The following is a 27634-nucleotide window of genomic DNA, read 5'->3' as shown; positions in this document are numbered from 1 at the left end:
GTTTGTGCAGTGGTAGGGGCTGGTGCACAATGACTAATGAGGAGACGTGTCTAAACTTTTGACTTTTGGTACTGTATGTACATATATATACAACAACCAGTTTCCTCTGAACCCTGAACTGTAATGATTTATGATTCTAAATCTTATTTAAACACGAAGACTTATTCAGACACAAACTTACACAAGACTGGATTAAGAAAAAGGACAACTTTGACCTGTTTGCATTGCACTTGTTCTAATGGCGTCTTTGTTATCAGTGTTTGCGTTAGTGTGGGTGTGTGTGTGCGTGTGCGTGCCGTGTGTGTGCAGTCTGTGTATAACAGAGCTACTGCCATCCACAGGATTCCATCTGAGTGTGCCATGGTATCTGAGGAATTATCACCACAGGAGGAGATAACAAGGATTTCATAATATTTCTGTTTTTTTCGTCTGTCTGTCTGTGAAATATTGTGGATCAGGAGTATTAATCAGTAGAAAGTGGTTGGTGTACAGTTACAGTGCTTCAGTGTTTGCTCCCTGTTAGTGTTGGGAATAACATGACTGTTTTGTTCTGAGGTTTCACTCACTCTGGGTGTGTCCTGCTCTTCATGTCTTTGTATCTGTCTTTCACAGCTTACGTGTCTTTGTGCTGGGTCTGACTTTTATTTTCTCCATTCAGAAAGTTGGCACAGGTCCCGCTGAGATTCACCGTGAAAGATAATGTTTTCAGTCACTTAATGTGTGCGCATTAACACATACAAACAGTTTAACACGTACCGGCATTATGAGCATACACACACACACACACACACACACACACACACACACCAAACAATTAATAATGAATTAAGCAATCAATCAGTCAATAAATCTAATAAATAATTTGTCTGAATTCCTCTAATAATAATGCTCTGATGCCTGGCCTTTTATGGTTCGTTGGGGGTCCCGACCTTTGAAAAACACAGGGAAAGTATGCAGAGCAACAGATGAGCTACAGTCAGTCTGTATCTTTAACACTACAAAGTGCTCCTGTATGGTCACTGGGGCTTAGAGAATGGAGAGTGAGTGTAGAAACAAAAAAGTATAATCGGATCCCGCTGCTCTTCCAGTGAAAACTTCTTCAGTTTCAGTACCATGTTTCATTATATTTCATATATCATGAAATATATCAAGAAAATGCCTTTCAGGAATGAGTAGTCTGATGCTGATTTACTAGTAATAACAGTGTAAATCTGAGCAAGAAAAATGGGGGGAAAATAAAAGCCCAGTGGTGTGTCTGGAGGACTGTCTACCTGCTGCTTTTAAGACTCCGTCTCAGAATTATGAACCAGTCTCTGCTTCCTGATACAGACAGTGCCCTTTGTTTCCAGTCTCTGCTTTTCTTTTACCGTTTTGATGGTTACGTTACAACATTTCTGCATAAATCAGTGGTGCATATCTAAACAAACTCATACAAACAGGTTTTGATGTGAAATGCTTCATGTAGAGAAATAAAAGCCTTGAAAACAATGTGTTCCTCATCAGAAAACATATTCATAACCATTTCCTGAAATACACTGCTGTGATGTAGCTCTTAAAGGCCTTGTTAAATGTTCAGACATGTGGGTTCTATCACAACCACTGTGAACAGTCCTGACTCTGGTAGGGAGCATTTCAGGACAAAACATTCTCAATACCTTTGAGTGCATACTGCCAGCTAATTTAGAAAAGGAGTGGTATCTTCCTGCACCTGACATTGGCAAATTTGTATTAGACTATAATACTGATACGGCACTTGAAGGTTAGGTTGAAATTGGCTGCTCTTTCAAATAGATAGAGGATATAATCAAAGCTGTATATGAGTCCAAACAAATCCCTCGTGTCTTCTATGGGAAGTGATTAGAGCATTAAGCATCTACAATTCAGCTAATGAGTGGTGTTTCGTTACACAGTGGGAGAAATAACCTTCTTTGCCTGGGAAACGATTCCATTATCATCGGTAATATCTTCTACAAGCTCATGAGGGACTGCTGCTTTTAGTATAATTAAAGACAACAAGGTTCAGTTTCCCAGTCTGGGATTAAGCCTGGACCCGGACTACTTTGTCCATATTATGGAGAATCTCCATTCAGATTGTTGTTAAGTCCAGGACTAGGTTAAATCCCTGGGACACTGGGTGTATGATCTAGTTTTCTTCCGTGTCTTTATGGTTTTCATTAAAGCTTTTCCAGGGGGAGGGGTTATTGAAGGCAAGCTATGATTGGTTGGTGGGATTTATGGAAATGCGTCATAAAACTGTGATAAAAAGAAATGTAAAGGACACTAACAGTTGAAATGAATTAACTATAATGAAATACATGTTATTAATACACTCTGTTAGCGTTCACACCTGTAAAAAACATCTGTTCAGTGGTGGTCCTGTGGTAAATGAACACGTCATTCAGTTCCTCCTTAAACTTTCACTGGATAAGTGACAGTCAGCTCAGCTGCTTTTAGGGAGGAGATGTTCTGGTTCTAATCAGAGAGAAAGAGGAAGGTGGGGTGGGGGGGGGGGGGCTGAGAGAGAGAGAGAGAGAGAGAAACACAAGGAGATGGAGGATTTAATCAGAGAGAGACAGTGACATGAGAAAAGAACTGAGAAAAAAGAGAGGCAAGGGAGAGAGATGGGAGAGAGAGAGAAAGGAGAAAATAGAAACAGGAAAAAGAAATGGAGAAGCAGTTTGAGAGGGGGAAAAAATGAGATGAAATCATGACAGGGAGAGGAGAGAGAAAGTGAAATAAATGGAAGAAAAGATCGAGATGGAGGATAGAAAGAAGGCAAGACAAGGAAAAGAAAGGAGAGACGGTGAGAGGAGAAAGACAGCAGGAGATAAGAGAGATAGAGAGATAGAGAAAGAGATTTCTCTGGATCTTTGACCATGCCGTGTTTTTCCTGGCTGTGTAGCGTTTGCCGTGGTTCTGTTTAAACAGACGCCCACCGGCTCTCTGCTCTAATTCATGAGCTGGATGACACGTTCATGACTTCATTCTGCAGCAACTGAAAAGTTTTTTAAACTTTAACCATTAGTCTGATCATGAGGAGAACGTGTAAACACACTGCACTGGGATGGGCAGATACCGAGGATGAGTGAGAAATGTTCAGCACTGTCATGCCTCTGAGACTTTTTTTTTTCCCCAGCCTTAGCACTTATTTTCTTCTTCTCACAATGTGAAACATCCCTATCACAGTCAGTAATGTTGTGGTCTGGGCTCTGGGGCGCCCAGTCCATTGTTCTGAGATCACCAGGAACTACGTTTTCATGAAGACATGAAGGGCTTGTTGACAGCTCTGTATCCTTTTAGACCCATAGTATTATTTGTCTATATGCAGTAGAAGTGTAGACATTTGTGGATTTGAAGCCTCTCACCATATTTTGAGTGGAAATTATATCTTTTCTGTGGTCAGTTTGCTATAATTATTTCTCTCTCTCTCTCTCTCTCTCTCTCTCTCTCTCTCTCTCCACAGTGTGTCAGGGAGGTAATAACAGACTGACTCTTCTGAGCACGGTAGATGATCATTATCAGAACATGGTGAAGATGTACAGTAACTGCACCGTTATTCTGGAGAACCTGGAGATCACATACGCCACACAGAAACACGACCTGTCTTTCCTCCAGGTACAAACAAGAGGCATCTTCTCATAACCTATTTCTGTCTCCAGACAGACAATATTCACGAATGTCATTAGTTATTCTTTGAATGAGTCAATATATGCTCCATAGAATGGATTCCCCCAGCATGAGAGTAGCCATGTTTAAAACAAGTGAGACCTCCAGACCACTAGGTGTCATTATAACGGATTCTGTTTATGAGAAGGAGATGAAACATGGAATGAGTGACTGCTTCATAAACACTGCCCCTTTTTTGTATATCTTCAGAGCATTGAGGAGGTAGGTGGTTACGTCCTGATAGCGGTCAATCAAGCCGTGGAAATTCCATTGAGAAACCTGCGGATCATCCGTGGACACACACTGTACATGGACACTTTCTCCCTCGTTGTCCTGTCCAACCAAAATCAGTCCACATCAAGGGGCCTGAGAAGACTGCCCCTCACCAGTCTGACCGGTGAGTCTTGACCTGGACCTGGACTGAAGGAATGGGGTATACTATGTATGTGTAGATACTGTGACTAGGTGTTAGCAAGACTAGCCTAAATTACACATGCAAACAAAACAGAAACAAGCAATATTGGTAATATAATTCAATTCATAACAGATTGTCAATTCATTTCTGATTTAACCATTAGCAGTTATTGTTATTTGGCAGTATTTAAATGCAGTGTCATTACTTGAGTTAAACACATTTATGTACATTGGCCTTTACAATTATGATATAGATTCATTTCAAATGTAATCCATATGGTTTTAAAAGTATTGTTACTGAATTCTTAATTAACATTTAGCAGTAGTGAACTATGGCCATGGGTTAGGGCTAGGCCTACAGTTCAGGCTAGGAATTAGAATTAGAATTAGAACCACTTTATTGGCTGCAGAGGAATTTGTTCTCCATATTTAACCCAATCCGTGCAGTGAAACACACATTTACACACACACTAGTGAACACTAGGGGGCGGTGGGCAGCCCTAGCCCCGGCTCTTGCTCAAGGGCACGTCAGTCATGACCCGCCAGCTCTGGGGATCGAACCGGCAACCTTCCAGTTAACTGTTTTGCCAATAGAAAAAAAGCTCTGGAGAAGCTACACATGTGCCTACATTCACCATTTCTAATGTCAGTGGTGAGCCAGTGGGGTATTAAGCCCCATGTGTGCTTGCTCTTTCTATGCAAATGATACAAGTGGTGTATGCACAACTGAACAGCAGTGTGAGCATATCCATATGTTGGAGGAGGTGTCTACAAACATTTGGACATGTACTGTGTATTGTGTGTATAATGGTTGCTTGATTAATTGCTGTATCATTCTTCAACTCCAGAAATAATCAGGGGTGGAGTGAAGTTTTCCTCCAACCCTTACTTATGTAATGTGGATACCATCCAGTGGGCAGACATCATAAACATGAAGAGCAATCTGAATTCCATCATATTTGAGACCAGCACTGCTAAAAACTGTGAGTAACACCATAAACCATCCGCAGTGGACACACTGGACCGTTTCGTGTCTTACTGTCCAAGAGACTATTTTTGTATTATTGTATGGTAACACACCTAGTTAAACAAACAAACATATATTTTACTAGAGATTTGCTAGAGTGCACTGGTCACTGTGTATCACTCTGTACTGTATCGGGGTTGTCCACTGTTTGGCTCTGTTCATGGACTTTGAAGTGCTGTGGTTGAGTGGGAGCTCATTGTTTTTCTTTCCCCAGGTAAACCGTGTAGTTCCAGCTGTTATAACGGCTCCTGCTGGGTTCCTGATAAATGCCAGACATGTAAGTAGTAAATATTCAGGGCGGTTTGATGCTGGAATTCAATGCTTCACATTGTACAGCTCATACATTTTTAAGCATGGAGGTCACACTGAATAATTAAAAACACTAAAAAGCGTTCAGAAAAGTGCTGAGCTGTTTTACTTTTACTATGAAATGTAGATTTCTGCTGATTCTTACATAGTGTACTGGGATTAGTATTAAGTGCTTTTAGGGCTTGACATGAATGCTTGTTGGCAACCATTTCATGGCTTTGGGCGAACACATTTCATACGGACACTATTTTAGTCCTTCACAGGGCAACACAGACACACACACATTCATTCACACACTATGGACACTTTTGAGTCGCCAATCCACCTACCAATGTGTGTTTTTGGACTGTGGGAGGAAACCGTAGCACCCGGAGGAAACCCACACGGACACAGGGAGAACACACCAACTCCTCACAGACAGTCACCCGGAGCGGGAATCAAACCCACAACCTCCAGGTAGCGACACTACCTGCTGCGCTACCGTGCTGCCCCTTTATAAATCATTATATCATTAATAATAATCATAAATTTTAGCACTTATTTTCTTGTAATATATGTTCTTAAGTCAGTAATTTGGGTTAAGGTTTAAACGTGTAAGACTCTTTTGTTTTTGTTGTATACAGTTACAAAGCTAACGTGTGCAGAGCAGTGCTCTGGGAGGTGCAAAGGAACCAAACCTAGCGACTGCTGCAATGAACACTGCGCTTCAGGCTGCACTGGACCTAGACCTAAAGACTGCCTGGTGAGGAGCAGACTGATGTCCTTTTATACGGCAGCTTTTTCAAATTTCACATTTATTAATCACCTACAGCACATTAGGTTTCTAGTCAATCATCCATTCAAAAAGTAATTCATAGAGGAAATGGGACTCTTAGCAGCTGCCCCCATCAGATAGACCGTGCTTAAAGCCTTTATGTCTGAGGTCAGGAGAAAATGAGCTCCACCCTTGCATTAGTTGTTACGCTGAGAAGAGGAAAGAGGCAAAGATGATCAAATTTGGAGCATAATCAAATATAATGTCTTCAATTTACAAAGGCAAATGTGTCATGGATTATACCGTTCCTCATATCTCTGATGTGGTCATTTCTAGAAGGAGAAACAGTCATTTATTATTACTTATTATTTATTTTACTGTGCCTTCCTAAAATGACAAATTCTACGCAAATACTGTAAGTGTTTGGCTTGAAATAAAATAAAGGTTGTAAGTTACAGGGTTTTGACATTAATCAAAAATCTATATAAAACAAATTAATCAACATAATACAAAAATACATACCTTTGCTTAGACTTCCCTTCACATGTCAGAGAGAAGACAGACAGAGGATTAACGCATATCATGCTCCAGACCACAGCAATCAACACAATGTGCTAAAATGACCACATGCTAAGTGTCTTCATTTTGCAGTTGATAATGTAACTGAACCTCAACTGAGTGGCTGGTCTATGCTTCATTGTCCACTGAACATTTTTAACACCATGCTTCCATTTTGTCTAATATAATATAGACAGGAAACCCTGTATCAGATTTAATCTAATAGCTGCTGGTAGCACATTAAGCTGTGTGCGCATTGAGCATGTCCTCAAGGACATAGTCGACCATTCACTGCCAATGAGGCGTCCCCTCAGAGATAAAACCCCATCAATAAGAGCTTCATGCTCTTGGAGAAGCCGGGCAAAACCTAACCCCTGCAGGAGTGAGAAAATGCTCGTTTATATGGGGTTTTTTTTGTAAACCAACCAGAAAATACTCATTTAAAGAGTCAACAAAATGCTCTGTCTTTCTAAAGCTTTGTAAAGTTCCAGGTTTCATTTCTGACAAATGATAGAGGTAATATTTCCTTTAGAAATGATCCAAAATGACAAGTAATACATTAACCTTCATTGAGTTTGTGTGTGTTGGCAGGCCTGCAGGGACTTCCAAGATGAGGATACATGTAAAGACGCATGTCCCCCTCTCATGCTTTATGACCCCAACACCCACCAGCTGGCCCCCAACCCGTATGGGAAGTACAACTATGGAGCCACGTGCGTCAAGAGCTGCCCACGTAAGAGCTGGACTCATCCCAGAGATTTGTTGATTCAGCTGGAGGCAATTAAGAATAGAAGATCTTTCAATAGACAAACTTCACTTAAAGAATTACACTCTAGTGTAAAAAGAGTGACACAATAGCTTCTATATAATACATTTTATCATTTAATTTAGTGTTGGCATTAAGGAAAATAGTAACAGGAGGTAAGGTGAGGCATATAATGTATTCTTTAAGATCAGTTTAAGACAGAGCTAAGCATGCAGTGTACAGTAAGGGAAAATAGTGCATATTGTAAATATAAAAGTCCTGAAAAAATCACTGGTGATTATATATAGTAAATAAAATGAATTATGTGATACATATTACCGCCTTACTTTTCTCTACATGGAGCCATTTCTCCCTGAAGTGCCCTGAATTACTTTGTTGACATCTTAATGGTTAAAATATGCAGTAGTTTGAACAATCAGTGGAACTGCCTTTTCCCTCAGGTCCTGGCTATTCACACACAACTGACAGACACCTAAGTTAAAATATGATTATCCCCAGTCAAGACAAAGACAATCATTCAATCTGGAATCGTGCGCTTGAGTCTATTTCATAACTTTTCTAGTTTCTGAATAACATGAGTTATTTATGAGTTGGTTGCTGATCATTTGTGGTGTGTAACTCTTGACTGAATGCTGCTGTGTTGCAGATAACTATGTGGTCACGGATCATGGCGCGTGTGTCAGAGCATGCAGTCCGGGCACCTATGAAGTGGATGAGGATGGGGTCAGGAAGTGCAAGAAGTGTGAAGGCCTGTGTCCCAAAGGTAACATTTTTTATTAGGGCCGAAGTATTAATGGTTCTTATAATAAAAATAGCAATTTGAAGGGAGTATAGTTTCTAAATAGACAGTTTTCTCTAAAGAGCTGCAGTTTTTATTATAGCCTACGTCTTTAAAATATAATAAATGGGAACATTTAAGCGATTATCATTTAAGCTTATGATATACCTGTGGCGTTAGACCAATCAGACGCTACCAAACACCTGTGTGTTGTTGTGACATCACAACCGCAACCACAACTAACTGGTTTGACAGTAATCCTTGTGTGTGTTTTGTTTTTTACCCACCCAGTGCACACAGGCCTGCAAGACCAGCTACTTTATTGGGTTTTTAAAACAATACAGTCTTTTATGTTCTACTAATTAACAGGTTTTTAATTAGTGTAGTGCACACAGCATAAATGTTTGATATTTGCCATGAGTCTCTGCTCGATTAAATTTACGTATCAGAAGATAAATATGGCTTAATTTCTCTCATAAGAAATTTGACTTTTGGGACTTTAATTTTAAGGAATATCACGAGGACAAACCCCAGTGTCCACAAACCTTAGATTCACCCCAAATAACCTTTATGTTTTTGGTGCCTAATAGTCTGAATAAGGGGCCATAAACGACACTTCACGTTTATTTACAATAGGATAATAACAAAAGGATAGTGTTATTGATCAAACCATTATTTCCTCTGAGACTGCTTACTCAAAGACTCTTAAAACTAAAGAATGAAACCTTCCTTAATTCCCATTGGTTTAAAAAGGACTCACAAGTTTCACATGGTATACATTGTTGTAAAATAATTCCAGTTGGACCAGCAAAAATTGGAATTATAATTATGTGTTTACAATGACCTTTTAATCATGAATCACCAGCATTTCTTATGGCAACTGTCTAGATATTACGTGTGCCATTTGGTTAAGAATTGTGTAAAACATTACTTATTCTGAAGGGTATTACTTTGTGTTAACATATAATCTGATATATTGCATCTTAATTAAACTCTCTCAAGTGTGAGGAACTCGTGTAGGAATATTGTATATTATTGTTTGGTCTTAATTTCAAAGGCTTGATTTAGGGATGTAACAATTTTGGCCATTCACTCCTCTGTCAAAATGTTGTAAATTATATGTGATGTCACCACTTCAGGGATGTTCCAGTCGGAAAACCCAGTAGAAACCTCCAATCAGATTTAAGAACCAGGGATGGATTCTCCTCCCTCAGTTCCTCAGGACCAATCAGGCCTCAGAGGCGATGGTCGTCACGTCCGGTTTAAACTGCTGCCGCTCAAGCATTTTTAGCTAAGTTCAGTTGAATTCAGACCAGTTCCGTTTGGTTTGGCAGAAGAGAAGAGAACATAATGAACTGAGAGTCACACACAGACAAGTTTCCATTTTGGAAGTTCAGCACGGCAGAAATGAGAAATGAGAGAGAAAAATGACTTCAAATGGGTTTAGAGCCATAGCCTCAGCTAATGTTTTATTTCAATGTCTATATTAGCAAATTAGGAAGCTGTAGTTTAGTCCAGAGACACATGACACCATCCATGCCCTGGGTATGAAAAAAACCTCCCACATCTAAGCTCTGGAAGTTGTGGGATGAGTTTAAGGCCACAGTTTGCAGCCCGGGACAGACGTGCCTGAGATCGCCAAAGAATGCAAACCCAGTGCTGGAGAATGCCACAGGCTCCTGTAGAGTGGTCACACTATGGCAGTGTCTCTGACCAAAGCATAGGCAAGGAGAGAAACAGCAGATACCCGCTGCTGCTTTGCAACAAACCAATGGCTACAAGAAGCTCCAGAAAGTCCTGCGTGTCTGAGAAGTTATCTGTTATGAAATACACTGACATGGGTTACATAGCCAGGAGTATATTTATTCCTAATCATTGTTTTTGATAAAATGTGAATGTTTTTGAATGTTCTGTGACTTAAAAGGTACAAATAATTGATGTCGATGGGCATCAGCTGAACCAGTGTGAAGCCTTTTTTATAAATGTTCTAGTCCAGTGTTGCCAAGAAAAACTATAAAAAGTGAAGTAAATCTTTGATGTGTTATCATCCTCTAGTTTGCTCTGGACTGGGAGTGGGTCATCTGAAACATATCCTGTCAATCAATGCCAGCAACATTGACTCATTTGAGAATTGCACAACGATCAATGGAGACGTCTATATCATTACAACAACGTTTGAAGGGTAAGTTGGAAAATCAGAAGAAAACCCTGTTCCTTTTTGTTTTAAAATGACAATGGAAAACTATGTTAATTTCTAAAGTGCATGGAGTTATAGTCTGCAACCATGTTGTACAAAGCCTCAGTTAACACATGACAGAGAAACTGTGATTTGTTGGTGCTCTCAGTGGTGTTTTCATTAGAAAGACTCTAAAAAGTTGCTGTTGTTTATTGACATTTTTAAGCTGAATTTGAGCAAAAAGCTGGCACTTAGTAAAATAATGAATGTTATGTTTTGTGTTTATTCGTATTTTTTTGCAGAGATAGATATACAAAGACTCCAAAGCTTGATCTTGCCAGACTCAGTGTTTTCAAGACAGTCAAAGAAATCACTGGTTAGTACAACTGTGCATAGCTTTGTATATCATTATGCATGTTATATATCATTCATTCATTCATTATCTGTAAGCGCTTATCCAGTTCAGGGTTGCGGTGGGTCCAGAGCCTACCTGGAATCATTGGGCGCAAGGCAGGAATACACCCTGGAGGGGGCGCCAGTCCTTCACATAATTTAACAGGGCAACACATAATTCACAGGGCAACACAAACACATTCACGGACAATTTTGAGTCACCAATCCACCTACCAACGTGTGTTTTGGACTGTGGGAGGAAACCGGAGCACCCGGAGGAAACCCACACAGACACAGGGAGAACACACCAACTCCTCACAGACAGTCACCTGGAGCGGGAATCGAACCCACAACCTCCAGGTCCAGGTGTGACTGCGACACTACCCTCTGCGCCATCGTGCCACCCTTATTTTTTAATAAATATGGCTTAAATCCTGACACTGGGGCCTCACTGATGCACAGCTTAATGCTTTACAAACTGTTTCAAAACCATTTTTATATAAGTCCATAATTTGTTGAATTGGTAACAGCAGGGACACCTTTGTGTAAATTTTCAGGAGCCCTGTTGATCCAGCACTGGACACCAAATTTGACCTCCCTCAGCCCCTTTGAAAACCTTGAGGTCATCCGTGGACGAACAAAATATCAGTAAGCATACTTTTTTTCAATAAAGTGTTATCTTATCTTCCATTGTAAATGACTGGACTGATACATTAAAATGTTTGTCCTAATGTGGGTGAGCCAGATCCTCATATATGTCTGAACCTGTTGGCGAGCATTTTTAAATTATGTAAAGCAGTGAAAATGGAGATATGTCACAATACATTAATGTAATATATTCATCTGCAGTATGGAAATCTAATTCAGGTATGGCTTATTCCACTGTGTTTCCTTTAACAGAGGTACAATCAGTCTTGGAGTGAGCAGAATTCCCATTACTCACCTGGGTCTGCGAGCTCTCAGAGAGATCAGTGATGGAGACGTGTCTATCACACTGAACACAAAGCTCTGCTACAACAGCCCTGAGCACTGGAAACGCCTCTTTAAATTAGATACACAGACAGCCAGACCCATGCAGAATGCAGACCCAGCCACTTGTGGTGAGATATTACCGGTTCCAGAAAACACTTTTCAGGTGTTGAAACCACTTTTTGGCTGCTGATGTCTCAGCTGTTGGAATTTATTACAGAAAAAAGTAGTGTCACGGAATTATTACTGCATTTTTTATATAAAAACATAGTTCCTGGATTTTTTTGTGTACTGAATTTCTTATCCAGACATCTCTCTCACTCTCTCTCTCTCTTTCTCTTTCTCTCTCTCTCTCTCTCTCTCTCTCTCTCTCTCTCTTTCTCTCTTTTTCTCTTTCTCTCTCTCTCTCTCTCTTTTTCTCTCTCTCTCTCTTTCTCTTTCTCTCTCTCTCTCTCTCTCTATCTCTCTTTCTCTTTCTCTCTCTCTCTCTCTCTCTCTCTCTCTTTCTCTTTCTCTCTCTCTTTCTCTCTTTCTCTCTCTCTCTGCAGTGGCTCAGAACCAGACTTGCGATGAAATGTGTAGTTCTGAAGGCTGCTGGGGTCCAGGGCCCACCATGTGTTTCAGCTGTGAACACCACAGCCGGAAAAAGAGCTGTGTAGCCTCCTGTAACCTGCTGGATGGGTGGGTACACTCACTCCACTACCAAATTCATATTATGCACTGTGTAAACTGGGAGAATAGTGAATAATGAAACCAGGAGCAATCGCCTTGTTGTTTGCCCACAGGGAGCCTCGTGAATGTGAGGTCAACAAGACGTGTCTGGAGTGTGACCCCGAATGCAGACTCCAGAATGGAACCAAAACCTGCACAAGTCCTGTGAGTTTTTCTAAAGATCTGTCCGGATCGGTCAGTGCCTCCATTCATAGTGCGTTGAATCAGATGAACTAACATGCTATTCAGTTTATGAGACATTCCTAATTCGTGTGACCACCCACTGGCCGCTTCAATAGAAACAATTGCCTTGTAAAGTCAGTGGTTCTTTTGTTAGAAAACCATTATTTAAATGTCTTGTTTATGTTCAAGGGACGGACATAGCTTCTTCAGTGAAGATCTGATTTAGAGTGGCAATGCATGAATTTATTCTTCTGTAAATAGTGTTTGAAGTATTACAGAAGAAAGCTGTGTGTGTGTGAATGTGTGTGTGCATGCGCACTTCAGGGCAACCAACATTTAAAAGAAATGAGTCCTTTATGGTTCCTAAAACAATGTCAGGAGTTGGCAGTCTTGTGACGGTTTGTGTATTATTTTGAAATTGTTAATATAATATTTCACTGCTTTTTGGTGCAGGGTCCTGATGGTTGTGTGGAATGTGCAAACGTCAAAGATGGACCCCACTGCGTGTCCCGCTGCCCTCAGGGCATCCCAGGAGAAAAGGACACACTGATCTGGAAATATCCGGACAGTAATGGGGAATGCCAGCTGTGCCACCCAAATTGCACCCAGGGGTGAGTGTGCCAAACCTCCACCAACATCAAAACACACGCAATACAGTCAGAGATCAATCCGAAGCCAAACTGACCCTGGATTATGTCTTCTACATACTTTGAATACTGCAGGTTTTTTATTATATGTTCTAAGAATATAGTGTATTTCTTACACACGTCTTTTTGAATACACAGTCATGTGCAAAATTTGGTGATGAAATTACATGGCATTTTAAATATATTTAGTGAATAGTTACTATTTTTTAATTATATTTTTTGAACTTCTTTAAATGTTTTAATATCTTTTAGATGCACTGGACCAGACCTGAAAGAATGCAGAGATTTTAAATCGTGAGTTGAAAAAGAAACGTGCTTGTAATTATGAACATATAAATTAACCTCTTATATTAACTCCCTGATACGGTGGAAGCTATAATAAAAATCACTGGACTGGACATTGATTATGCAGCATTAAGAATATATAATAAATGTAGTTTTTGAGTCTTTTGTATCATTTTCTGTTAAATAAACAGATAAATTTTTACTTTGTTTTGTTTGCTTCTGAAGATCAGAAAATCTGCAACATTCAGTGACTGATCTCCACTTTATCTATATTTCCATGTATCTCACCTTTCAGTAATTCAGGCTTGTCCGTGATTGCTGCTGGGGTCGTTGGCGGTCTTTTGGCCTTTGTTATTCTCAGTCTGGGTGTGGCCGTGCTGTTGAGGAGACGACACATCAAGAGGAAGAGAACTCTGCGAAGATTTCTGCAGGAGAGAGAGGTTTGGCCAGATTCATAACTTCTACATTGTGTCCACAAGTTACCATATCAGATATATTCATTTCCCCCCTTTCCCCAATGCAGCTAACAAGCCACAATTGTAGTCTATCAGTAGCTATCTTTGAGCCTGCATTACATTGGCTTGATGAAAAATGAAGCAGAACATTACTTTCCCAACTGGTTAGCAACAACCTGGAACACCTTAGAAATGAAATTGCACACCATTGCAGCACCAGTGGAACATAGCCACTGTTATGTAAATAAAAATCCTCTTAACCTATAAACACATCATAAAAAACCCCTTATCTAACAATTAATAACATTGTATTACAGCAGATAAATGAAACATTACAAATCTAACTGTAAAATTTGACCTATTTAAATGTATTAAAGTTTGTTGACATAGTGCTACTACATTAATTGTTAGAGCCTTTAGCCTTTTAGCTCCAGTGCAAAAGAAGACAACGGAAGCAAACTTCCAACACCATACTTGTTGAATAAAAGATCATAGGTATCATAGGAATTTGTGTATATTTCTTTTTCATAAGCTCAGCAAGATAAAGTCAGACCAATACTTATACTCTTCTGTTGACAGCAATATGTTTATAGTGCTTTTCTTAACAAAGAGTGGTGTTCTGCTGATTATGGGACAGGAAGCAGCAGATTTGGACAGGACATGTTCTTGAGTGATTGTGTAGAGGTGTTTTCCTGAGAGGAAATGTTTATGTGTGTTTGTGTGTGTGTGTGTGTAGTTAGTTGAGCCCCTCACCCCCAGCGGAGAAGCTCCCAACCAGGCCCTCCTGCGCATCCTCAAAGAAACAGAGTTTAAGAAGATCAAAGTTCTGGGATCCGGAGCTTTCGGCACAGTGTATAAGGTGAAGAACCTTTCTTTGTCTCTAATGCATATAAACAGAAGAGTTCAATATCTCTGTAAACTTCTCACAGCAAATCTGTTGCCTGGAAGGTTTGTGAATACACTGCCTGGTGTCATTGTGCTGTGATTTTTGTTACAATATTGTAAACTGGGTTTTAACCCTCCCATCTAATACATAAAATCCAGGTACATCTGTAGATATCAGGGCAGATTTATGTATGTACTGTACTCAGATACTTATTTGCTACTCATCAGACTATATTTGATGCTTTATTTTATAAGCAGAATAGATTTTTATTCCATGAGAATTCCATGTTCAGCCATGCAGCCCTTTGGGTTTTGTGTTGTTGTCTTCTCTGATAATGTGTCTTTTTTGTTCAGGGCTTGTGGGTCCCAGAAGGGGAGGATGTGAAGATCCCTGTTGCCATAAAAGTTTTGCGAGAGGCCACGTCCCCGAAAGCTAACAAAGAAATCTTGGATGTGAGTTTGAAGAAAGTTCAAAATCCTAATCAATGAGATATGGCTCCGATTATAACCATTATTCTATATTTCTAATGGATTTCAGCTGTCCGTGCTAAAATATCTTTTATTCCATTCATCTGGCCTTGATAAACTGTTTGTAGCAGACTAAGTCACTCCTGTCTATTATGCAACAATAACCATGTTCATTTCAATTGATGTACAGTGTGTACATTTGTGAATCGTTCACTATGTTCCTACAGGCTTATCAACAAACAGTTTCTTAGCTGTTATTCAACAGTGGTCTGTGAGGCATTTATATTAAGGCTGGCAAACTCACATATGTCAGGCTTTGTGTATTGATACTGATCTGATGAAAGTTTATTTTTATTTTTTTATGTTTTTGCTAGAGGAAGGGCATTAAATTATAGTTATAAACTTAGTCAGTGTGGTTCTTTCTACACTGATGTATGAGAGAGTTTTTGAGCTTGGTTTGAAGCAAATACGTGTAAATAAATGAAAGCACAAAAAAATGAAATAAAGAAATTGACAGCCGTCACAGATTTAAAACAACAAAAGTTATAGCTTCTGACTGGTGCTATAACACCTTTATAGGGAAGCAGTGGATAATGTTTGTTTACTTGAGCTTGAGAAGCTACTGCATACTGGGAGCAGCTGTAATTTAAAGAGTCCTGACCTCACATCCTATACACTAGGTAATGTTTTTAAATTAAACACTAATTCCAATACACTGATGCAGTACAATAAACTGTCCTGTTGTTCAGTTTTATATGACGAGATGTTTTGTTAAATCCTGGTACACTTTGTCAAATTTTATGGGAATATAAAAATCTTAGTTGTGCTCATGACGACCATGGAGAAAAAGAAGTTGGGTCAGTGTGTTTTGGAAAAGAATGCATGGTTAGTGTCTGCCCACAAATACCCTACAGTGTAAAGCTATGAGGTGAAATCCTGAAACCGTCAGCTCCTTTAGAAGTTGTTCCTGGACATGAAGGAGGAAAGCTACTGAAGATAAAAAATAAATTTAAAAGAAATCCCTCTTTGATTCAGAGGATGTGTTTTTAGTGATAGTGTGGAAGTCAGTTGCTCTGAAGATAACTCAACTATGTGAACATGGGTGGCTTTGATAGGACAGGAAATCTGACAAGGAACAGGTCTGTAAATATTAATAAGGAGGCGCTGTGTCAAGGATCTTCTGAAATATAAGCCCTATACTCCCTTTGCGACTTAAAAGAAAGGAAAATAAATATTTGCACTGGCAGAGCAAGTAGTGTTTTAAGTTTTTTTTGTTGTTATTTTTTTTTCAGAGAAGTGAGGCCACCCAGTAAATCTGCCATTTCTTCAAGTTTGACCCCTTGCTCAGAACATTGATAACGTACAAACACAGCATAGGGTCTTTCTGTTTGTAAACAATATCACTGTGTCAGCCATTTTGCTAATTTCTCATTAGTATTCTCTTTATTAGCTGATGGGTTTTACTTAGCTATTCCACCCTTGCTTTGCAGAGATCTCTAACAGAGTCTCTAACAATATAACAACCATTTTTATTATACTGTCACGTATGCAACCTCCATTTAACTAGCTTTCATGCTAACTGCTTTTGTGTCTTCAGGAAGCCTATGTGATGGCCAGCGTGGAGCACCCTCACGTGTGTCGGCTCCTGGGCATCTGCCTGACGTCCACAGTCCAACTGGTCACTCAGCTCATGCCCTATGGCTGTCTGCTGGACTATGTCAAGGAAAACAAGGACAGCATCGGCTCTCAGCACCTGCTCAACTGGTGTGTGCAGATTGCAAAGGTAAGGATTCTTTCTTTTACCTTTGTTGACAGCTGTGGTATTACCTCTAGGCCTGGTTCAGCACTGAAATAGCAGCAATAGAGCAGAGTTACATAAGAATTGATATTTGTATTGAGTCTTTTTGTGGTGTAAATAAACTTGTTTTTTTGTTATGGTGGTTGTACATGATAACAAGAAATCTACATGGTCATCTTTGTGGAGGGATGTCATTAATTTCACAGCAGGAGGTTCTCACTAAACTCTCACCCTCATTGCTCTCTAGCAGCTAAACACAGGAACACAGTGCTTCACACACAGAGAGCTGTCCTTGTTAATCCCATTTCAGAGTTTGTTTAACAGAGATTTCTGTTCTGCCAGTGGAATGGCCAACCAGGGGCCCTGCATAAAGAGGCAGAAATCATACAGCCCAAGAAATAGGGAGAGAAATAAAGCAATACCCCTGTCAATTAATTAGTACATATATTGCCAGTGAAAGAAGACTTAAGGCTGTTAAATATCTTAAATCATATTTAAGGCTAAGTGTGATTTAATATCCCATTGTAGAAATTGTTCCCAGAAATGGCCTGGTCTATGAGGAGCAGGCGTTCTTTCAGAGATATCCCTCTGCTACTGTACTGGCTCCTTACACACCGTCGAGTGCTAACACTGCAATATTGTTTCGGTCCACAAAGAGCTATAAAGAAAAGTGGTTATTACAGCAGTTCGGCGAGGCTTCATCATGTTGGAGAATCCCAGCTGTCTTGCAGTCTGATGTGCTGAATGTTATCTTTATCTGATGCGCTGTGATAAATTCTAATTAAACTCTAAGGGAAGGCAGCTGGAAATGTTGCCAGTGTTTGTCATATTTCCCCGGTGGTCTTCAAAATGAATTATATTTTCTCCTCCGCTTCGCACTTCTTAATGAGATGATCAGATAGCTGTGGCGAGGACTTGGAGGGAAGCGAGGAATTTCATGTATCATTATGCTTTCTGATGGTTTAAGGGGCCTGGAGCACATGGTGTAAATGCCACGCAGTGCAGTGTCAAGATTAAATGGAATTATGTTGTTTGCACAAACAAGAAATGGAAAAACCATCTATCTCATCTCTCCTGCTCAAACTCTTTGTGGAAAGTCCCTGAACTTTGTGTGTAACATCTGCTTCAGGGAATGAACTATCTTGAAGAGCGCCATCTGGTGCATAGGGATTTGGCTGCGCGTAATGTGTTGGTGAAGACCCCTCAGCATGTGAAGATCACAGACTTTGGCCTGGCCAAGCTGCTCAACGCTGATGAGAAAGAGTACCATGCAGACGGCGGAAAGGTGTGTACTTGCCATTTCTAAATATATATATATTTGAAAGTGATTCACGAACATATTCTTGTAAAAGCTGAGAGCTGTCAGTCATTGTCTTAACACAAAACATGAATGTCTACTCTGTATAGGTGCCAATCAAATGGATGGCTCTTGAGTCCATTCTTAACAGGACGTATACACATCAAAGTGATGTGTGGAGTTATGGTAAGAAATCCACCTACTACAAAAGATACAACCAATTTTTTGAACAGAACTCAAATTCCTGAAGATATTCTTTCTAAAGATCCACACATTACCTTGTCTCTCACAGAGGCAGCCAATTAAAATAATAATAATAGTTTCTGGGGCCCACAACGCTGCATTTCTAAGCACTGTGACCAGTTTCTGGGACCTTGGAGTAAGACACGGCCTCAAAACATCAGAAAATTCATTGCTGTTTAATGAAAAAGCTCTATTTTTGTCTCTCCTCTGAACATAGAACCTAGTTCTGTTATTTCAGTGGTAACTAACGATCTCCAGGTGCTATATTTATAATTACATGGAAGACCTGGCCGGCCTAAAATATTACTGTTTTTGTAAACATCCAGCTGTGAACCTTGTAGAATTTTTAGCCAGTATTTTCATGCATTTTTTGAAACTAATTTTCTTTTCCTACTCTTATTTACCAAGGGTGCCAATCAATAATGAGCTGTTTGTACAGCAGGGCTTCTTTTAATGCCTCTCTACTCTGCCTCTGTAGGTGTGACAGTTTGGGAACTGATGACATTTGGGACAAAGCCTTATGATGGAATCCCTGCCAGTGAAATCGCAGGAGTTTTGGAGAAAGGCGAGAGACTGCCACAACCTCCAATCTGCACCATCGACGTGTACATGATCATGGTCAAATGTAAGAGTGTAGACACTTCCCACACATTCAGGGATCTGCTGGGTATTTGGATCAGAACTTGGTGAAGCTGAACCTGATCTAACAGAATCAGAGAATCAAAGCGTTTGATAATAATTTGGAAAGCATGATCAGATGATTCATTCGACTGAACTCCAAGACTCTTGTAAACCAGACTCGAGTGGTATTTTTTTTGTCCTCACAACCGTGGTTATGTTTTTCCTCAGGCTGGATGATTGATGCAGACAGCAGGCCGAGGTTCCGAGAACTCATCTCGGAGTTTTCCAAGATGGCACGAGATCCGACACGCTACCTAGTCATTCAGGTGACCTAAATATACCTTCATTCCATTTCTGCATATCCTTCAGTGATTCAGTCATGATTCAGTGTGACTAGATGAAAACAAACTAGTCAGGTGGATTTTGGACGTCATAATGTTTTACCTATGAACGTACAGCTCAGTAACAAGCACCAGCTTGATATTTTTACACTTCCTCTGAAATCTCTAGTGCAAATCCAACAGATTAGATTATGATGACAGCAGTAGATAATTAATAACCTACATCCTTTGAGTTTTTATTGAATAATCCATCAACGTGAATTTGCTCATAGGTTTATAGACTCAGCACAAATTTTTATAGAACTGATGTGGTATTGCAATGCAATTACATATCGCCACCAGGCATAGAGGCATCGCCAAACATGCATAGAGGGACTTTATAATGCAAAATATACCCCATAACAACACAAGTCAAATGGTTTCAAAGAATGGCTATGCTGTAGAACTGCTTCTGAATGGATCTGGCTGATTGCTTCTTGTTCAGGGCGATGAGAGGATGCACCTGCCCAACCCCACAGACTCCAAATTCTACCGCAGTCTGATGAGTGCTGTAGACATGGACGATGCTGTGGACGCCGATGAGTATTTAGTGCCCAATCATGGCTTCTTCAGCAGCCCCAGCACCTCTCGCACACAACTGTTGCATTCTTTGGTAATGACACGTGCATGCACACACACACACACACACACACATGAAAAAATAGTGAGATTTTGGAGAGGGACACAGCTATAGCCTTTCTTCATTTTATGGGGGCCTCTTAAAACTCTAGGGCACCTGGTTTTCAGCTCCAACTGCAGAGGTAGATGTGTTACCTGGCCAGGATTTAGCTGGCCCAGAGTCAATCGCCCATTTCCCGTTCTTTTGTCCAGCCCCCAAAAGCCCCTACACTCTCCACCTCCACATCCTCCCAGGTGCCCACTGATTAATGAGCGCTCTCCAGTGACAAAGCGTATGAACGGCTTGCCAGGCCTCGGCGTTCGTGTGCTTTTTGGCCCCTTGCCTGCTCCTGAGTGCTCACTAAACTCCCCCAAGTCTTTCAAGTGTGATTGCCTTTGCAGGCTATACTCCTTGTTCAAAAATATTTTGCAGAGAGAGAGAGAGAGAAAAAAAGAAGCCCTGGCTATAACGTTGGCTTACATAAGGCAGCTGTCGCTCCACAGCCATGTATGGACAGGATCTCGTGTCACAGATGGTAGCCTAGTTTACTTGTTTCTCACTTTTTCTCATTTTTAAAAGAGGGTTTTGAAAAAGAAATCTGGTTTGGTGATTGGCTTCTTCAGTTGCATAAGCCTTGGTTATGAATGAAGTTTCTTAAAGCTGTTAAATACCTGTGCGTACATCTACAATACATACAAAAGACAAGTTCTTATCTTGTCTGCACGCTATCTATCAAACAGATCAGACACTGTGTGGCCATGATTAGGAGAACAAGCAGTGCTGACAGATCTTTGCTGCAAAAGATTCAGAACAATGAAGTGATCTGAATGAAGACATCCAGCTCCAGCCTAATCTCTTTACTACGTTCAAGAAAGAATAATAAATTTATTAACCTACTGCATGAACTGTAACACAAGTAACCAGGATGCGCTGATGTGAAAATACAGTGCAGTGCAGAAGTCAGAGACCAGTATTTTATTAGCATTATTAGCATATTAGCATCTTTTTCAGTCTAAACAGCCTTTAGGTGAAAGTTCTTCTGAAGATCATTTTTTCAGGAGCTGTATCTTTGATCTGAGATAATCCATTTTCATAAAGAAAGGGATTTCTATCAAAAGGGGACTTGTACATCCGGGTAGACCACCAAAACCAACCAAGAATAACATTGTTTCATTTCAAAATGGATATTCATGATGTTAAATGAATGATGGGAAAAAACTGTTAGAAAAGAGTTGTCAAGACTGTGATTTTTTTTATCTTTTTTCAGAGTCTCAACAGCAGCATCGGATCATGCCACAACAGGAACGGGGTGAGTGAGCAATGTCAAAATACAGAAACTGGTTTAATGTCTCTAAATTTGTCAGTTTTATTTACATTATATTTACAGTGTAAACAGTGACTCAAGTTTTTCATCAGAAGTCAGCTGTGACTCGTTTCATTATTCATACATGTTTGTCTACTACCTTCAGGGGAAACAGCGCCCGTTTCATATTTACACACTGACTATTGCACTACAGCTTAACATGAGTTAGATGGGCTTCCGTCCAGATTTGTATGTTTGTTTTAACTTATATAAAAAGTTATTGGCCAACACTAGTTTCAGGAAGTGGAACAGGTAACGCGGGATTTCATCTTCATGAGTAAGCTGCAGGGTACTCGCTGAGTAATGCACTGTTTTTTGGTTTGTTTCAGAATCTCTTTCCAGTGAGAGAGAACAGTGTGATGCTGCGCTACATCCCAGACCCAACCGACCGGTTTCTGGATGGAGATTTCCAGCCAGCCCCAGGTCAGTGTCAGTTCAGAGATTAGGTAATGACAGGGTAACGCTGTCATGAATAGAGCTTTTAACAGTGTGAGAGAACAGCACATGGAACAGATCATTACACAAAAGCCAATTCACCCACCACCTACCAGTGTTAATAAATCCAAGAATTCACAAAATATCAACATAGATTTTCCTTCTAATTCAAACATAGTCAACACATGGTTGGTCTCTTACGTTTGCTTCTTTAGTTTTGCGCTGAAGCTACGAGGCTAATGAACACATGTTTGTAGACAAACTTGAAAGGTATAGGAAAAATAATGTTTTTTATTCCCTCATGTGTTAAATTTCACAATTAAAGAGGAATTTAAGAACTAAATCTAATGTATATTATATATTTTAAATAAACTATGCATCTCCCAGAATAGTAACTTTACAGGAGAAGAAAAAAACTACTTAACTTTCAGTGGAAGTGAATGGAATATTTTATTTCAAGTAATATTGGAAAAAATCAACAAAACTGGAGATAAGTGTTTTTAATTAGACATCGATTTTAAAAAAAGCATCTATCTAGCTTAGTTTATCCTGTTGGCCCACCACTAAAACTGCAATGGCGCTTTTTCACTATGGTTATGGTATCTACTCGCTATGGTATCTACAGCTACTTGCTGTTTGGTGCCTGGTACCGGGCTCGTTTTCCAGTACAACAGACGCCCCCTGACATTTAGCTTGTGATGTCGCAAAACATCAGCCACAGATTCAAGGAGTGTTTGAACTTCTTGAAAACACCACAGTGTAATTTTAAGAAGTGCCATTGTGTTTCAGATAAAAACAAATGTGATCTCTGCTGTAGCTTGCGGATTATACAAACCACTTGTTTAGAGCTAGATGTCTGTGTTTCATTGTGACTAAGTCTCTCTGGCTAATCAGTGCTCTGCAAGGTTTAGACATCATGGTTTAGTCCCTACTCGAATCGCTTGGAGCCATGAGCCAGCAATTACTATAAGAGTACCCATTCCAGGTACCAAATTTACTTAATGGAACAGCAAAAAGTCCAAGTAGAACCAAGCTGAGCTGATCAGGTTCCATGCAGTGAAAACGTGCCATAAGGAACCCCTGCCCTGAGATTCTCTAAAAGTCTGTTTGTTCCTCTCTCACAATAGAATACATGAACCAAAAGAATGATGTGGTCATGTCAGACATGTCCAACCCCAACTATCAGCAGCCGGGTCCACCACATACCGCGCCCTCTACGGCTGCCCTGGACGAGACAGAGGAGGAGTACCTCAACTGCTTCAAAAATCCAGTAGCCCTTTCTCCAACCACTCCACCCGAGTACCTGAACACCTCCCGTCTCCTTTCGCCCTCTACACCCAGCCATTTCCAGCCCAACGGCCACAGCTTTAATCCCCAGAGCAGCATAGACAACCCTGACTACCAGCAGGACTTCTGCCCCCAGGGGCCCAAGCCAAAGGCCAACGGTCACCTCCCGGCCACAGAAAACGTAGAGTACATGGGATTAGACGTGCACTAGTAAGGGTTAAAACTCCTGCAAATACAGGAGCCATTTAGACTCTTCAGCAGGTCTCCTTTGTTTTGGGGCGGGATATGGACCCACACGAAGTTGTCTTTGTCTGTACTGCAAGGCTCTACAGTGCCTCTGACTTCGTGGAAGGAGCTAAAATTCTGGTTACATTCCACACACCATGTTTCTGACTACAAGGACGTTTTCACACTTGAGGTTGCACAGAAAGTTCGGTACGTTTGCGAAGGAGAGACAGCTGTCAGCATGTCTCCTGTCAGTGACAACCTGTTCTGCCCCGACAACAACACATCTGGACCACTGCAAATGAGCAATGAGGTTTGCATTGAAAGAATTCAGGTGCAGGTGAAGCTGGGCATCAAATAATGTGATTCAGTGTTATTACTTTTCTTTACATTCATTCATCTTTCTTTTTGGAGAATGGCCTCTTTAAAAATACAGTGTTTCTGTGTACACGTACAATGCAACATGGTTTATCAACATGCATTTTCTTTTGTAAGTGAATAAAATCCCAATTTAATGAAGAGGGCATTGAACAAAAACGTACTTTCTGTGATAACCTGGATGGCAAGTTTTCAGGAGTAAGTTTTGTTAGTTATTGTGAGGGTTTGTAAGTAAAGTATGGAGCTGTATAATTGATCCACACTTTAGAATTTGGTTCTCACTTTACCCTAAGCCTGGAATCAATCCAAGGTGTGGATCCCCTTTATTGGGTCAAGTGTGAAAATGCCCTAAGCAGTGTCTAACTTAAATTTAGTTGATATCCATATCTTGAATGTCAGTTGATTACGGCCTAATCACGAAGAAGTTAATAATATACAAATGAAATATAATGCTGACAGAATATTGCCAGTCTTCAAGGCAGCACTCCATGGCTGTTGCCTCATAAATGCTGATAACATTGTCTGCACAGTTGTAGAAATCTGATAGGAATAACAAAGTTGTCCAACATTCAGTATTATTGAAGTAATTCACTAGGCACTGTAAAACCTTTAGCATTAGCACTAAGTAGTCAAAACTAACAGAGAGACCAATGGCAACCTTTAAATCCATTAATGTCCAAGATTTTATAAACAGAGCAGGTTCTGTGGCTATAAGCTCAGCACATGAAGACACTAATGCTTCAGAAAATGGACATATGTGAGCTGAACTTGCAGAAGATTTAAGATAACGACAACCAATCACGTCTCTTGTATTGGGAACTGTGCTGTGTAGCATGTATAGCTTTGAAACACTACGAAGACTCATCAGCGCATCGTGGGAGGCTGAGCCATGCTTCTTTGCTGTGAATAAAAGACAAAATGGCAGAGTCGATCCCACCAAGGTTGACAGCCATTGTAATGCTGGAAGTGTCCGATGGTCTGACAGAAGCAGACCATCTCACAAATGGTACGTGCACAAGTCCGGGAGATATGGCTGAGGTGTGCGATACGGCATCTATTGCTGTATCTTATTTGGTATCATCATATGAGCTGTGTACAGGGTTACGTGTATCTTTCACTGTGTAAATTTGTACTTGTGTCTTTGCGTCGTTGCACTCTTTGAATTTTATATTGAAAAAGAAATCATTCAAGCTTGCAAAGTGTTTTTTTTTTTAAAATAATGATCACTTTTACGCTGTGGAAGTCCTTGAGTTGAAACTTAAACTTGTGTTCGGTGATAAAATATAAAATATGTGACTGTTTTTCGACTGATAATGTCTTTGGCTGCGTCCGGAATGGCATGCTAACATGCTAACGAAATAGTACACCACTATTAGAAGTGTATTCATTAGAATAGTACACAGAGTAGGCGGTTTTGGACACAGCTTTTGGAGATGTCTCACCTTTTCTTTTCAAGATGAATTCCACTGATTTTGAACATAATTTGAAAATAAAATATTTAGGATTTAAAGAAAATAATTGGGATTTAAGGAGTGGTTTGATATGGGGTGATCTGTCAGACGTTTTTACAGTGGTGGTGATAGGAACCAGAAGAGGCAAGGTATACAACATAGATATTCCACAAAATACAATATAATGTATTACCATGAATAATATTATGAATAATTATTTTTATGCGTAATATTGATCATGGCTAACGGAGATAAATCTGGAAAATATAGCTATTATATAGCTAGCTATAGTTTGAAATTAGTGACCATTTATAACAGGGAGAATAAATATGAGATATAATTTTTAAAATATTTTCTAAATTTTCCTTTTCACCCCAGAATCTACGTTAAAACTTAAATCACTTTATTCCTGTTGATTCTCTGTGAGGTAGTCAATAGAGACATTAAACACTTCAGATGTCTATGATTTCCATTCACCACACTGTGAATGTAAGTTTAGAATAGAGCGTTTAATTTTCTGATTACTCAAGCAGAAATTATGTGAAATCAGTGGTGTTCCCCTTTCAGAAGCTGCAGCATCGATGCGACACTTTTTCCAGTCCTGCTCATTGTTTCTGCCTGTAATTTTTACTTGTAAAATGTACACAGAATAAAGTTGTTGTTTTTTTAAATCAGAATGAATTGAAAATTTTTTTTGTGATGCTTACTCTGGAACTCTGGGAAAGCAACCTGAAGAGTCGTGTCTGGGACTCTAATCAGGGTTAATCTAGTCAAACTGAGTGGTCATTTTTTCCCCCCAAAAGCAATAAACTCATCTGAAGAGTCCAGTGTGACTGTATCCTCTCAGCAGCCGTTAAGCTGATATTAACACAACGTAAATCTGCCAGGAAATCAGCTGCAGTCCTGCATAAGCCTTCGTTTCCAGAGCAGAAGGAAGCTCTGGGTTAAACTCCAGATGTGTGAACAAAACAGTCAAAACATTTCACAGAATGAAGTTAGTCATGTTTTATGGAAGGTCCACGTCCAAAACAAGCACATGTTTCGGTAAATTATGAGCTAGCCAGTTCTGGACAGACTCACAGGTGCTGATGTGTTTCTTAAAGACAGTACTGTGAAAAATTCAGAGACCACCCTTACATTTATGTCACTTCCTGTCACGAAAGAGCTATTAACAGTGTGAGAGAACAGCACATGGAACAGATCATTACACAAAAGCCAATTCACCTACCACCTACCAGTGTTACTGCACTGTGGGTGAAACCAGAGCCACCAGACAAAACCCACACGGACACATGGAGAACACACCACACTCCTCACAGCGACCCAGAGCAAGGATTAAAGGAAATAATCTGTTTCCTTTTCTTGTTAAGTTCCACTCAACAGCTCCATGTCCTTTCAAACCCACAGGGTTGAATGTGTTCCCTGAAGTGGAAAGATGGACACACATGAAATTTAATTGGAAAATGATATTATCGAAGGGAAGTTTTTTACATTTTATGCACTGTATGAGTTTAAAGGTAAATAGATATGTTTATAGAAGATTTATGGTCCTTTTATTCCAATATTTTTTTTAATTTTCACCCTTGTTTTTTTTTTATAAAAAACAAAACTGTTTTCCTTTCAATGTTAAAGTCTGATCACACGATGGCGCTGTTTTATTTTGAGCTGTTGTGGTCTGCTCACAGTAACGGTGTTGTTGCCACGCCGTCTGAAAACAACAACGGAGCCACGCCCCTAAAATAGACAGCTCCATGGCAACAGAGTTATTAGTTTGAAACTGAAGCTATGAAATCTGACTAACTTTAAAATATTACAATAGGTTTACTTACACATTGTGCCGTTTATTAGCCTAAACATCAGTTTGCATAAGCTCTGGTGGCTTTTAAAATTATTAGACATCTACGTACATTGATATTGTGCATCTATTTTTGATAACAGTTTCATTAACGGTTAACCATTGTCCAAATCTTAACAATTACCGACCAAATTTACTTTTAATGTTGGTATGTTTTAATTTAATGGACTATCCTAGTTAAAAATCCTAGGATAATAATAAATTACCTGGTGTCACGTTCTAATTACTAAGTACAGGC

At 39.9% G+C, this 27634-nt stretch overlaps 1 protein-coding gene across 2 annotated transcripts in view; it reads left to right on the top strand.

The window, feature by feature from the left end:
* The window catches only part of LOC136677791 (epidermal growth factor receptor-like), a 60303-nt gene extending 34109 nt beyond the window's left edge, over positions 1 to 26194 (top strand). The window contains exons 2-28 of one of the 2 annotated variants that reach the window (XM_066655443.1): positions 3464 to 3615; positions 3877 to 4063; positions 4929 to 5063; positions 5322 to 5384; positions 6040 to 6158; positions 7320 to 7461; positions 8141 to 8257; positions 10328 to 10454; positions 10751 to 10824; positions 11399 to 11489; positions 11742 to 11941; positions 12359 to 12491; positions 12596 to 12686; positions 13158 to 13315; positions 13604 to 13645; positions 13932 to 14076; positions 14828 to 14950; positions 15331 to 15429; positions 17042 to 17227; positions 18372 to 18527; positions 18650 to 18725; positions 19261 to 19407; positions 19632 to 19729; positions 20229 to 20396; positions 21670 to 21711; positions 22095 to 22188; positions 23328 to 26194. In XM_066655443.1, the coding sequence (XP_066511540.1) occupies positions 3464 to 3615; positions 3877 to 4063; positions 4929 to 5063; positions 5322 to 5384; positions 6040 to 6158; positions 7320 to 7461; positions 8141 to 8257; positions 10328 to 10454; positions 10751 to 10824; positions 11399 to 11489; positions 11742 to 11941; positions 12359 to 12491; positions 12596 to 12686; positions 13158 to 13315; positions 13604 to 13645; positions 13932 to 14076; positions 14828 to 14950; positions 15331 to 15429; positions 17042 to 17227; positions 18372 to 18527; positions 18650 to 18725; positions 19261 to 19407; positions 19632 to 19729; positions 20229 to 20396; positions 21670 to 21711; positions 22095 to 22188; positions 23328 to 23698 (3536 nt within the window). In that variant the 3' untranslated portion in view covers positions 23699 to 26194. Of the gene's footprint in view, positions 1 to 3463; positions 3616 to 3876; positions 4064 to 4928; positions 5064 to 5321; positions 5385 to 5766; positions 5873 to 6039; positions 6159 to 7319; positions 7462 to 8140; positions 8258 to 10327; positions 10455 to 10750; positions 10825 to 11398; positions 11490 to 11741; positions 11942 to 12358; positions 12492 to 12595; positions 12687 to 13157; positions 13316 to 13603; positions 13646 to 13931; positions 14077 to 14827; positions 14951 to 15330; positions 15430 to 17041; positions 17228 to 18371; positions 18528 to 18649; positions 18726 to 19260; positions 19408 to 19631; positions 19730 to 20228; positions 20397 to 21669; positions 21712 to 22094; positions 22189 to 23327 lie in introns of those variants that run through there. The other variant, XM_066655444.1, reaches the window with a different exon arrangement.
* The last annotated feature ends 1440 nt before the right edge of the window (positions 26195 to 27634 follow it).

This window comes from Hoplias malabaricus, chromosome Y, assembly GCF_029633855.1.
Source record: "Hoplias malabaricus isolate fHopMal1 chromosome Y, fHopMal1.hap1, whole genome shotgun sequence".
Classification (NCBI taxonomy): domain Eukaryota; kingdom Metazoa; phylum Chordata; class Actinopteri; order Characiformes; family Erythrinidae; genus Hoplias; species Hoplias malabaricus.
Note: the sequence above shows the minus strand (reverse complement) of the source record. Positions and strands in the feature narration are given on the sequence as shown.